General features: G+C 39.4%; 2 protein-coding genes across 3 annotated transcripts in view; one reads left to right on the top strand and one right to left on the bottom strand.

The window, feature by feature from the left end:
- map3k5 (mitogen-activated protein kinase kinase kinase 5) overlaps window positions 1–5,302 on the bottom strand; it is a 28,927-nt gene extending 23,625 nt beyond the window's left edge. For both annotated transcript variants that reach the window (XM_056763923.1, XM_056763924.1), the window contains exon 1: window positions 4,371–5,302. In XM_056763923.1, the coding sequence (XP_056619901.1) occupies window positions 4,371–4,764 (394 nt within the window). In that variant the 5' untranslated portion in view covers window positions 4,765–5,302. The remainder of the gene's footprint in view (window positions 1–4,370) is intronic.
- Window positions 5,303–5,452: 150 nt separating this feature from the next.
- lrp11 (low density lipoprotein receptor-related protein 11) lies at window positions 5,453–11,649 on the top strand. Its single transcript, XM_056763925.1, has 9 exons — window positions 5,453–6,716; window positions 7,103–7,260; window positions 7,461–7,602; window positions 7,724–7,849; window positions 8,196–8,339; window positions 9,031–9,201; window positions 10,101–10,157; window positions 10,508–10,624; window positions 10,783–11,649. Exons 1-9 carry the CDS (start codon window positions 6,182–6,184, stop codon window positions 10,935–10,937), a joined length of 1,605 nt encoding a protein of 534 aa, XP_056619903.1. The 5' UTR covers window positions 5,453–6,181; the 3' UTR covers window positions 10,938–11,649.
- The last annotated feature ends 1,043 nt before the right edge of the window (window positions 11,650–12,692 follow it).

Raw genomic sequence — 12,692 nt, 5'->3', positions numbered from 1 at the left:
AATCTGTTTCCCGTTTCCCACATGCAAATTTATTTCCCATTTCTCCCATGTAAATCTACTTTAGATTTGCCTGTGGTCCAGTGGAGCTGCAGTGATATTGCTTCTTGTCTCTGGTTATTGAGCGGCAGAAACCACAAATGAAAACTTCAATAACTGTGCTCTTTGCAGACACTTTCATGTCAAAGAGACTCACAGTGAAAAAAAAACAACTTTTGCAACAAGAGATACGTTTCAATCGAAAAAAAGGCAAGTAAGGCAATGTAGAGATCCCCAAATCTAAAGTTCAACACGAATCTAACATCATACTGCTGCTTATATAACAGCATATCCAAAAATAAGATCATTTGTTGCTCATTTTGTGGAGTGTTTATTAATTTTGATTAAGTGTTTATTAGGTGAACATATTGTGAAATCTAGACTATTTGATGGTGTTTGTGTGTGTTTGTTGTTTGAAGGAGACTTTGTCCAGGATCAGTTTTAGCTCGAGACAGATGCCAGAAACACGACAAGACACTTCATGTAAGATTATCAGATGGTTACCAGCAGATCATACGACAATGTCACACCTCTTCACATGATCACACATCACAATCACTTACGACAGTGACACAAATAGTGCAGAACGGGTTACATGCCGACATGCTAACCCTGCTCCATGAATCCCATCATCATCACAGTCGACTATGGACCAGATGAGCAGTTTACAATAAATGCAATAAATAACCAAACATTGGCATAAGATACTTATCATCACATAGCACAAATCTGATTGATCTGATAAGGTGAAAATCAGGATATCGATAATTTAAAGGGATACTCAACACAAAAATAAAAAATTCTGTTGTGAATTAGATGGAAAGGTGCTGTTTGCTTTCAGAGATTATTCAAAATATCTTATTTTGTGTTCAACATAACAAAAATAATGATTTTTCCTACTATGGTAGTCAAAAATATCCCAGAAATGTCAGTTGATAACATTTTCCCAAATAACCCTGTGTTCATCAAAACAAATACATTTATACAGGTTTGGAACAACTTGAGGGTGAGTAAACAATGACGGAATTACATTTTTTGGGTGAACTGTCCCATCCTACCATCTCAAATATGGTCAAATATTGCGGAAGGATTTGTCAAGTCATGAGCCATCACATTTCACAGAAAGTCATCCTGAGCATTCCAAGAGTGATGATATGATAACAGTTCAGATTGATCTAGACCCGTTGTGATGTTACTGAACAGAAAACAACCGTTTCATCTCCCTGCTGATAAACAAGCTCGTCCATATCAAAGCCACCATCATCACAAATTCTAAAGAACAGAATCACTGCAGGACCGACTCAAGACGGCACCAGAAAATACCAGCGCAGAAGCAAAAGTATCATATGTGATCTAAAACTAAAGTAAAACTGGATCATAGAAAATTACAATAATACAAAACTATAAGGTGTGTAACGAAAAGCTCAGCTCACGGATCAACACGATTTGTAACAAAAAAGTTAAATATGAAACTGACACTCAACAGATTTTCCCCCAAAACATTTTAAATTTTTTGAAACACTTGTTATTTTGTAACAGGATAGTGACAAAAATACACCAAAATGAACCCCACGATATCTCTACTCAAATGTTTTTGCCCATAAGTTTACACTAAATGAATGCTTTAGTTGGTGTGACCATAAAAAGAGGTTCACATTTATAGATTGAATTGCTATGATGGTGGAAGTTAACCCAGATAGCACAGGTACGTCTGTAAGATGTCTGCTATAGATCTGGAGAACATCTGCTGTGTAAAAACATCCGATAAAGATTCGATGGCAATTTTACATGCATTCTAAATCATAAACATCTTACAGACATCTTCTAGATGTCTATACAATATGTGACATGAGAAGTACTGCAGATGAGCAAACAATAAAAAAAATACATCTTGCAGATGTAAAAGCAGACATCAACGTCAATGCATGTGCGCTATCAGGGAAATATTCTCGTGTTTCATTTGATAACATACACGCTACAAACATGAGGCTAACCAGACAGAGAGGACTGGAACAATCTTTTTTGTACCCACAAACAAAACGTGTCACACATTTTCCACAACACTGACTAACACACACATTCCCACACAAGTTTCCGAGTAGTTTTGTGTTTTATCTCAACATTAAGGTCATCTGATGGACAGGGGTCAGTGTCATTGCAGGGCTCCACATAAAGGTTTGCCCGATGGCCCGGTGCCAGCATGGGAGATTCTCGGGCAGTTGAGAGAGTGGTCACTTGCCCGATCATGGCCAGTCCTGTAGCGTCATGGAAATTTATAATTTGACAGTTTTTAAGACTTGCCTATTTACATATTCCCAAGAAGATGCAAAAGAGGACTGGAATCGGATCTCACAAGCTGTTTGACATCAGACAACGCGCAAAATACTGAACTGAGTTCTCTTTCAGTCTTTTTACTCTTAATCTGACAAATTGACTCAAAATTATGCCAAAATGGCAATAGTAGCAAGAATACTTGTAAAAAGTAATCAATTATGTCTAACGGGAAACAAAACGCATGTGTGCACGTGTTACATTATACAAGATCTGTGATTCTCTTAAAGGGGCAGCGGCATAATAAATTTCTCGGTTTTGTTCCTCAAACAACAAAGAACTTAAAAAAAAACAATCACAGCGCTTCACTGATTAAATTATAACTTTAGTAAGGATAAATCAATATTATATTGAATACAGTGAAGACTATAAAGTATAAACATCATTTAAGATGGTAATTTGACACGGCTAAAACAAATATTATTGTTTGTTTTATATGTAATGTAATGTGTTTACACGATTAAGGTTAAGAAACGCTGTATTTTCCACATTCAGTGCATGTTTGTATCTCCTCTTTGCTCCGCCTCTCCGAAACGTGCAGATACTTAACAAAGCTAATCGCTCTGTAAAGCGAGGTGTGCTATGATTGGGCAGTTCACTGCAGGGAAATGTAACGCCTCTAACCATATTCGAACATCAGGCTGCGCCGGCGACGGTACATTGAGATTTACAAGACCGCCCACCTTACTTGCCTATACATTTGGGCGGTCTTAGTCAAATCATACCACAAAGTGACGTTCATGTGTGGGGGTGTGGTTACACGAGGAGTTTCAGGCAGATCTGTGTTCACATTTGCTTTTAGATAGAATGCATCTTTTGTTCAGACACTTACATTTTTGCAATTTTACGTGTCTAATGTATGCATGGGCAACTTATAACACACCAAAGACACAGAAAAACACGTATTCCTGCCATATGACCCCTTTCATTTCTGTACTTGATAAATACTATAATTAGGCCAATCTAAAACACCTGAAATGCACTGATTATGTGTTTGTTTGCTTTATGACATTTATCTGTGATATTGAACATACGTTGATACTTGACCTTGTTTGATCACTTACTGATTAGTTGTTTTCAACAATAGTTGAATTTTTTTAGTTATAGGCTAATAGTTTTTATGGTATCATATGCTTATTTATTAAGATTGCACAGGTGAAAAACAAACAATAATAACTAGATATTATTTAATACTTTTTTTGTGGCATGGCCAGTAAAAATTGGAATCACTTAGACCAGTAGAAAAAATCCTTAGCGTTGAGCCCTGCACTGTCTTACATTAAACAACTTGTTTGATCTGTTGTCATGTATTAAACATTCCACCTGCAATTCACAACTGTTTATGTTCAGCCCTGGTGGAGTTCAACAGTTTAGACATTAATAATACATTCCAAGCCCGCCTTCTGAACTACTGAACAACTATTTGACTTCACAATATCAGGCTGTGCATATTTAAAGATTACTTCATATAAAAACCGATGACCGGATCTGTTCTGCACCTCTTTCTTTCATATAGTGTGAAATCATCTTTCTTCAGTCATACATTCCCTATAAGCTTCTTCTCTTGTTTCTCTGACCGACTTCAGATCGGATTCCCAACTCTCTTCCACTCCCACGATCACACTTCCCACGCTAGTAAACTTTTCAGGTATTTTTACAAGCCTCGTCTCTCTGGTTCTGCTGCCCTTCAGCTTTACACGTTTGTTCCGACGTTAACGTTTGAACGTCTGTCATCTTTCATGGAAAAGGAGTTCAAGTCGCCGCGATCCACCCTGTGTCATCGGTATGTGGGCGAGCGATATAATCACATTTCACTCCGAGAGTTTTCCTGGAAAACCTGATTGTCGAAAAACAAGCCAAAAGAATGCAGAAAACATCTGATAACGTCTAACATCTGACGGTGTCTGACTTCCAAATCCACGAGACTAAACATCCGCACGTTCTTCAGATACATCACATGCCTTAACCCTCATACAGGACAAACCCGACGTCCGTATACTCACCGGCATTGTAAAAGTGATCGAGGACCGACGTCTCCCCAAAGTCCAGCATCCCAAAGTGGATGATCTCCAGTTTACATCCCAAAATGTCACAAGCATCCTTCAGACACTGTAGTGCCATGTTCTCTGGACTCTGAGACTGGCTCATCTCCGTGTTTCTCACGTACACCACTGTCACGGCTCGATTCTTGTTTTTGCAGGTGCTCAACAACGTGCCAGCGTCCGACGGGCAACAGATCAGCCCGGGATTGGCACTCTTACAGGACGGGTCATGCCACAGGGTCACGGTGGCAGAATTCACAGCAGCGCTGCTTTCCCTGCTATTCTCAGCCATTGCGCCCGGCGGATGTCCGAAAGATGGTACCGAAAGAGAAATCCCTTCAAGATCCGAATTCATTGTGTGTCGGTTAAAGTTCAGTTCGAAGCCCTTCAGTGCAGAAGCTCAACCTGCACACTTCATCGCTGACACGTCTGGCTACACTAGCGACATCAAACAAACAAACAAATAAAAGTGTCGTGACGTCACCAGCGACTGCAACCTACAACAGTCGCGATTACCGTCTCCGAGTGAAAACCGTAGAATCCAATCAGATGTAAAACCAGAGACAGAGAGAGAAAGTCTGAGCTGCTGCGATCTGACACGCTCGTCACGACTCGAGAAAAGACTTTCATCGCGCACCAGGAAATTCACCGACGCGTTGCTGCGCGCGTTTATCGGAGCGCGTGCAGATGCCGAAGTGAACGTGAAACTCCGGGAGCGTCGGACGAAGCCCTTTCACCTCGCGTTTCCTCCGTCCTGTCGTTCCTGTTTATGTCATAGCCGAGTTGCGAAATCGCCGTCGGGTGTAGCGCGTGCGTCCGCTGGACCCTGCCCTTCTTCTATATTTATCTGAAACGCACAGAACTTACGCTCGAGGGGCGGAGCAGCGCCGTCTGACAGGAATGAGTCGTACTATGACGAAGGCGTTGCGCATCATGAATATTAAACACCCGATGTGACGTTCAGACAGTTGGACGCCGTGTTTAGCGAGCTCTCAAATCCTACTATGGTAGTGATCAGAGAAGGTATGAAACTTTGCAAATCAGTCGAAACTTAGCGCGTTAGCGACACCCGCTGGTCAAATCAAAATTCTATTGAATTATTATAGTTAGTATGTTGTATTTCGATGGAGCTATAACATATTTCTGGTCAATTATAGACATGATTAAAAATGTTAAAAAATTGTTAATACAATACATATTTTAGGTACATTTTAAGAAAATGATTCGTTACGTAACCATATTTTTTTTCGTCTGTAAATGGCTGAGTTTTGTTTTCGTGGCGGTTTTTTGCTACGCAATACCTGCAGAGATCAAAAAGGTTGGGGGGGTGATATATACTATAGTATATTGTACTTTTAATCAATTTACCATAGTGAATACCACCGAATATTGCAGTATGCTATAATAGTTGAACTATACAGCTTTTATATTATACTATACTACACCACACTATTGCTGCTACCCATATTCTATTGAAGGTTATAATAAATATATTTGATTTTTGATGCCACCGGGAGGCCAAAGCACACAGTCGGTTGTTTTGTGAGCCACACAGCGCCCCCTGTAGGAATAAAATCTCGTTCACATCTGCATACAGACGCGCTGATTCTGATTTATCTGCCTTTGACTGCGACAGGTGCGTCTCCGTTTCGTCCTCCTAAAATGCGCAAACGGTGATTCTTACATCCAAAAACAGTACAGATGATGTCAAATATGATGTAAGGAAGAGCGTTTTCTCCTTTCACCGTTGGAGAGGAGCGGTAAGCGTCATTATGCTTTTGTCGGCGCTCATCTGTTCTGTTCTTCTCTGTGTGACGAGCGCGACTCGATCCTCTCCGACATCCGATCTCACATCCAAGATATCGGGCGTGGAGGAGCTGCTGGAGGAGTTCCGCAAGCAGCTCCAGCAGGATGAGTCGGACTCCGGAGTGGACGATGAGGACGGAGACGTCTGCGTGAGCGGCTTCGCGGTGGCGGAGGAGCGCATCATCCGGGCGAGCGCGTCCATCGAGCAGGGCGCCTCGTTCCTGTCCGCGCCGCCGCGGGTGTTCAGCTGGAGGGACTGCGTGCACGCCTGCTGCTCGCACCCGCGATGCACGGACGCCATCATTCAGGAGGACCTGAAGCAGCCGGACGACAGCTTACGCTGCTATCTGTTCAACTGCACGTACAGGGGCAGGAACGTGTGCTCGTTCTCCTTTCAGCCCGGGTTCAGCACCTACAGCCGGGCGAACAGCACCAGACCCATCGAGCCCGTCACCGACACCGCATCCCGGAGACCATCGCACGGGTCAGAAGAGCTGCAGGGTGGGTTTCTCTCTAGCGATGGATTTCTTTTTTTTTTTAAACTGCCCAAACAAGGTGTTCACGGGGAATCTTTTAGCAAAGGAATTTAGTATCAATAATGATCAATAATAATTGTATCATGTAAAAAATAATTCATTCATTTGAGCTATTATGTGCGCACAACATACAATTACTCCCAAACAAGTATCACAGAAATAATCACATCTGTCTTTGTAAACAATAACAAAGGGTCAGAGAAGACGTCAGCCAATGATATCTTCCTGATGCTTCTGCCACAGTTTAAATACTAGGGTGGCGGCAAAAACATGTTTAAATATATATGGGAGACAATACAAGTTCAACGTTTTGGTGGTTTGTACTGTTTGAGTCAATGTTGATGTGTGCAGATTTGGATGAGCCGCCCCGCAGTGATGCCGGACAGGATCTTGTGGTTCAGCTCCCGACAGACTGGGCCGTGCTGGACGGCAGAGACAGCACTGATGATCACGGCATCGCACATTACCAATGGACTCTTGTCAAAGGAGATTCCTCTGTTCGCATGAAGGTAAACCATAACATGTCAGGACACATTATCGCATCCTTTTCACCAGGTGTCATTATAACATGTGAGGGGGTTCGTGGAAAAAAGCCCATTCAAATAAATTCTCCAAGGACGAGGGACCATATTAACTGTGCGGTCACCTATTAACTTAATGATGGTTCATAACGTTTTCCTCAGAGCTTGTGTTGTGATGTGTGTTGTAGGTGACTCATCCGGGTCTGCTGAAACTCGGTGGTCTCAGAGAGGGAATGTACACCTTCCAGATAACTGTGACTGACACAGCTGGACAGAAGAGCTCTGATAATGTGTCCGTAAGCGTCCTCGCACCAGCGCCAAATGCAGAAGGTGGAAAATGATTCGTGTACTTGCAACTTTCAAAATGAAAGTGTTATGTAGGGTTTAAAATCTCATTGAAATGGATCTTTTTATCCTTTAAAACTCATATTTTCATGTGTGTGTTTTACAGTGTGTACAGGTCACTGTTCTCGCTATCAGTTCATGTGTGACGACGGCTGTTGTATTGACATTGGTTACGCCTGTGATGGGAAGCAGCACTGCCCTGATCGATCAGATGAAAACTTCTGCCAAAACTGTGTGTCTACAGACCAAACCTCTTTACTTTACATCTTATTATCGAAGAAAAAATTTGAGTGAAAAAATGAATAAATAAATTAACCTGCGCTGCAGGAATAATGCACACAATTCACATAATTATCCTTAAAATGAATATTGTTACAGGTTTGTAGCAGTAAAACCAATTCCCTTTTTTTCAGCAATGTTGAGTTATGCGATGTTCAGGATTACTGTGATTTTAACTCATACTGTAAATTGTGATTATAGGGCCCACCGTCAACGCCCTAATGGTATTTGTATGAGTAAAGACTAATGTTTTACTGCAGTAAATATGTTGAAAGAGTTTGTTTTGTGTGTGTTTTTAGTTGACAGCAGTCATAAATCCAGCCCCCCCTCTAGACTTGGACCGGACATACAAACTGAAACAGCAGCCCAACAACCATCCTCAAAAATACAAACCCCTGATATCCCCTATAAACCTGAACAACGCTATGCGACGAGTAACCAAGGTAAGACATCATTCATTCATTCTTTTTATTTATCTATGTTAAAGTCCCAGTGAACGGGAAGTTGCGATCGATTTTAGCTGCAGTTTGATGTATAAAAACAGCCGTTTCCTTTTTAAAGGGAACTGGCAGCAGACTGGGGAGGGGAGGAGTTAACGAATGCTCCACCCAAGCCGCCTAACATACATCATTACAGATGGATAGTCACTAGAGGGGGAAGTGCATTTTCAGCATTGTAATTTTTCATTTCACAGGGACTTTTAAAAATTCCTTTCTGTTCCATGAGAAAAGGAAGACATAGTCCAGAAAGACTGTAGAATCAAAACTAAATAGAAATTTATGAATAATTATACCTTTAAGATTTCCTGTCGCTCAGTGGTAAGAGCATTGCGTTAACGATGCAAGGTTGTGTGTTCGATCCCAGGGGATTTCACGTACCTATGTATAAATGTATAGGATTATGCAATGTAAGTCGCTTTGGATAAAAGCGTCTGCCAGATGCATAAATGTAAATGTTTAAAATGTGAGGCGGGACACGCAACAGGTGTTGCTTTGAGTAGACATGGATTCACTCTGACTTTTCCTTTCATTCTCTTCTAATGTCTGTAATTAACAAAGAGTCTTTGTGTCACACGATACTGCACAGAGAGTACAAGTCTCTCTCTCTCTCTCTCTCTCTCTCTCTCTCTGTCAGATCCCTGTTTATTGCCTCCAGTGGTCGGCCCGTGTAAAGGTGTTTTTCCACGCTGGTATTATGATTCTGTGACAGGACAGTGTCTGCACTTCCAGTATGGCGGCTGCAAGGGAAACCACAACAACTTTCTGCAGAAATCCGACTGTGTCAATGAGTGCCTTCAGAAACCATGTGAGACACCAGCACATCTGCCTCTTTACATTTATTCGTTTCAGTTTAAACCTTATTTATAGATGTTTATATCTTGCCATTTTTCTTTAGATGTAATTTATAGTTTTTCGTTCATGTATTTAGGTTAAATTTAATATCTAGAAGTGTACATTCATTCCTTTTCATTTAAACTGGATTTATAGAGGCATTCATTTGATCATTTTAGTTTCAACTATTTATAGACATTGACATTTATTCTTTCAAGATTGAATTTAATTGATAGATATGTCTGGATTTAAGTTTACATTTAATAAAAGATATTGTTATAAAATTAATTGATAGATAAGTTTATTTAAGTTAAATTTAAAATATAGATTTGCACATTCATTGTAATTTAAACTGTATTTATGTATGTGCACATTTTAACAATTTAGTTTAAACATTTATAGACATTTGCATTCATTCTTTTTAGTGTAAACTTTATTTATAGATGTTCATATTTCGGCATTTTAGTTTTCATGTAATTTAATTTATAGATGAGTACATTTATGCCTTATAATTTAAACTGGATTTTTAGATGCTTACATTTCAGTTTACATGTCATTTATAGATTTTTTGTTTACTTATTTAGGTTAAATTTTATTTATCGATGAGTACATTTAGTCCTTTATAATTTAAACTGGATTTTTAGAGGCTTATATTTCAGTTTAAAATATTTACAAACATTCCCATTTAATTTAAACTTATTTTGTCATTTCGTCATTATAACTTAAATATCATTAATAGTTTTTTTTAGGTTAATCATAATATGTAGATGTGTGCATTTGTTCATTTTAGATTAAATTAATTTATTGAACGAAATCTATAGAAGTGTACGTTAATTTATTTTTGTTTAACACTAAATGACTTCTGTTATTCAGCAGTAACAAAAGAGCAGGCGACCGCGACTCCATCACTTGGCATGAAAACATACACATGTATGTACAGCAAAACTGTTACACCAAATCTCACAAATTCACATGACATGAAGATAATATACAGACTTTTTGTATGGTCACAGTGCAATACGCCAGCCATTTCTACAATGTAATCAGCATCTGTGATCTCATGAATAATTCACAGATATAGAGCACACACAGCACACATGTTAAAGTATCAACAGCTATCAGTCAAATGACATTCACTGTCATCAGTTTCCACCTAAATGTGATGAATTACACATTCTGCCATTGTTTAGAAACTTCTGAAAATGTTTTTATGACACTATTATGTTAATGTGAGGATTCTGCCGCTGTATAAATGAACTGATAATGTTCTTCACTTGCAGCAGCCGTAGTGACAGTCAAGGAGGAGAAACATCCATCTCCTTTTCTGGTGCGTCAAAATTCACTTCCTGTATCTAAAGTACATCGCCTAATGGAAGGACACCCTCCTCCCGAGTCAGGTGCGTTTTACATTCCGTGCACCCACCACTTGTTTCTCACGACCTTCTACCCGGTGTTTTTTGGGAGGAATGGATTAAAATAAGAATTTCATTGGACTAAAGGATAGATACAAGTATGCGTTTGTGTATATTTTAATAATTCAGTTTTGTTTGTTTAGGTGCCATTCTTCCTCTGGCTTTGGGTCTGATCATCAGCATTCTGCTGTTATTGATGGTGATCTGCAGACTCTGGCTTGTGCGCCGTAAACTGAAGAAAGCTTTGCCTCTCACCACAGAAGAGTCTGATTATCTTATCAATGGCATGTATTTATAGCAGAATAGCCACCTGACCATCAAACCGCTGCTCTATTCATGTGTGTGTGTTTAGAAGCTATCTTTATTCTTACCTCAAAGTTTTCTTTAGATATCCCACTTCACGTGCTCTCTGTTCAGTATGTTATATGTCAGCAGTGTCTGGATGACATGTTTTTGGATATTTCCCACAAACCATTGCGTCACAGAAAAATAGGGGGTTCTTATGTTTCTTTGGTGATGATGAATGCAAACGAGATGAAAGTTTCTGTGTTATTGTATGTTCCTGGCTTAATGCATACTTCAGAGCACATACTTTGTTATACTCGTTTGAAGTGTGCAGTTGTGTAAGATCTTGCGTTATTTTTATGATGCATGAAGCACCACTACTGTAGCTTGCCTGATTTTACATCTCGGTCGCCTTACTTGACACTTCCGAGCCTTATTATGATAAATATTTCCTTTCGTTTTGTATGCTTGACAACATGTGGAACTGTTGTCATAATAAAAAAAAAGACCCAGACATCCCTTGAAAACATATAAATGGCCTTATATGGTAGAATTTTCAATGTTTTTATGGCTTACTGTGATATTACAAACTAGTCTGTATAATTCAATCTTCAGATGTTTTGTGAAATTGTTTAATCAAAACTATTTAACTGTAAAAACATAAATTATACTATATTTAAAATGTCAGGATGGTAAATCATCCATTAAAATGTGGACCATCTGTGTATGAGTTTTCAGATTCTCATTTGGTTGTGAGTTCCGGGTTTTCCTTTTGAAATCATCATTTAAAAGTGTGCCTGCGCAGAAATGTTTTTGAGGGGTTGTAAAAGTCCTTGGACATGAAGAGACAGCATTCATATGCATACTTGAACTTTTCAAGGTGAATGCATTCGACATCTCTCGATAATTGGGGGAAATGGTTAATAAAAAGACTAATCTGCAAAAACAATGGGATATAAAACAGAATGACCAAAAATAATGAATGACAAGAGGTGAAGTGGGAAGATGATGCTTAAAAATGTAATAACATTTATATACATTTCTTGTATTTATGGTCATACAGGAGTTCAGTCTATCTTACTCACGACCGTAAAGATGAACTGCAATTCTAACCCTAAATCAAGAACTATAATGTTAAAGATGGGGTGGTTGATTTGGAAAGGTGCTAACTTAAACCTACTACTGAAATTATAATCCAACCCTCCATGCGATTCACCTTCCAAAGCCATGCCTCCTCCAAACACATGAATGTATTTCGTAAATCCAAGTAACAAATAATAAAACAAAATCCATAAAATTCTTCTGGAAGGAGGCACATGCCTGCAAAAACAAAAGAGAGCAACCATGGTATGGTCTTTCAGACCCTTTGCCTGCCGCAGCTGTCTCAGTGTAAATGCTGAACCAATGTTAATTTGAGTTTTTCCTCTTTCATGATCCAGACCATTTTTCCTCACTGCTTTTTCAAAAACTCACTTCGGCAGGAAAGTTTGCTTTTTGCAATTGTCTGGTATTTTCTCTACATTGACACAGTGGATATGAACACGCTGATGACGTTTGATGTCTGCATGATCAGGGTGCGCAGTGGTATGCAAAATACGTTGGCTGGAAATATACACATGACCAGTCACAGCGTTCAGCCAGAACGTTTTGATTGGGCAAACATGTTTTGGTCCTACGCCTTTCACAGACGATATATAATTATCAAAATATTATTTGACCACTATACTTCTTGATTGCTATCAGGATGTAAGGAGATTTCTAACCAACA

Source organism: Triplophysa dalaica, chromosome 13 (genome assembly GCF_015846415.1).
Source record: "Triplophysa dalaica isolate WHDGS20190420 chromosome 13, ASM1584641v1, whole genome shotgun sequence".
Lineage (NCBI taxonomy): Eukaryota > Metazoa > Chordata > Actinopteri > Cypriniformes > Nemacheilidae > Triplophysa > Triplophysa dalaica.
The sequence above is the reverse complement of the archived record's forward strand: the minus strand, read 5'-3'. Positions and strand labels throughout refer to the sequence as shown.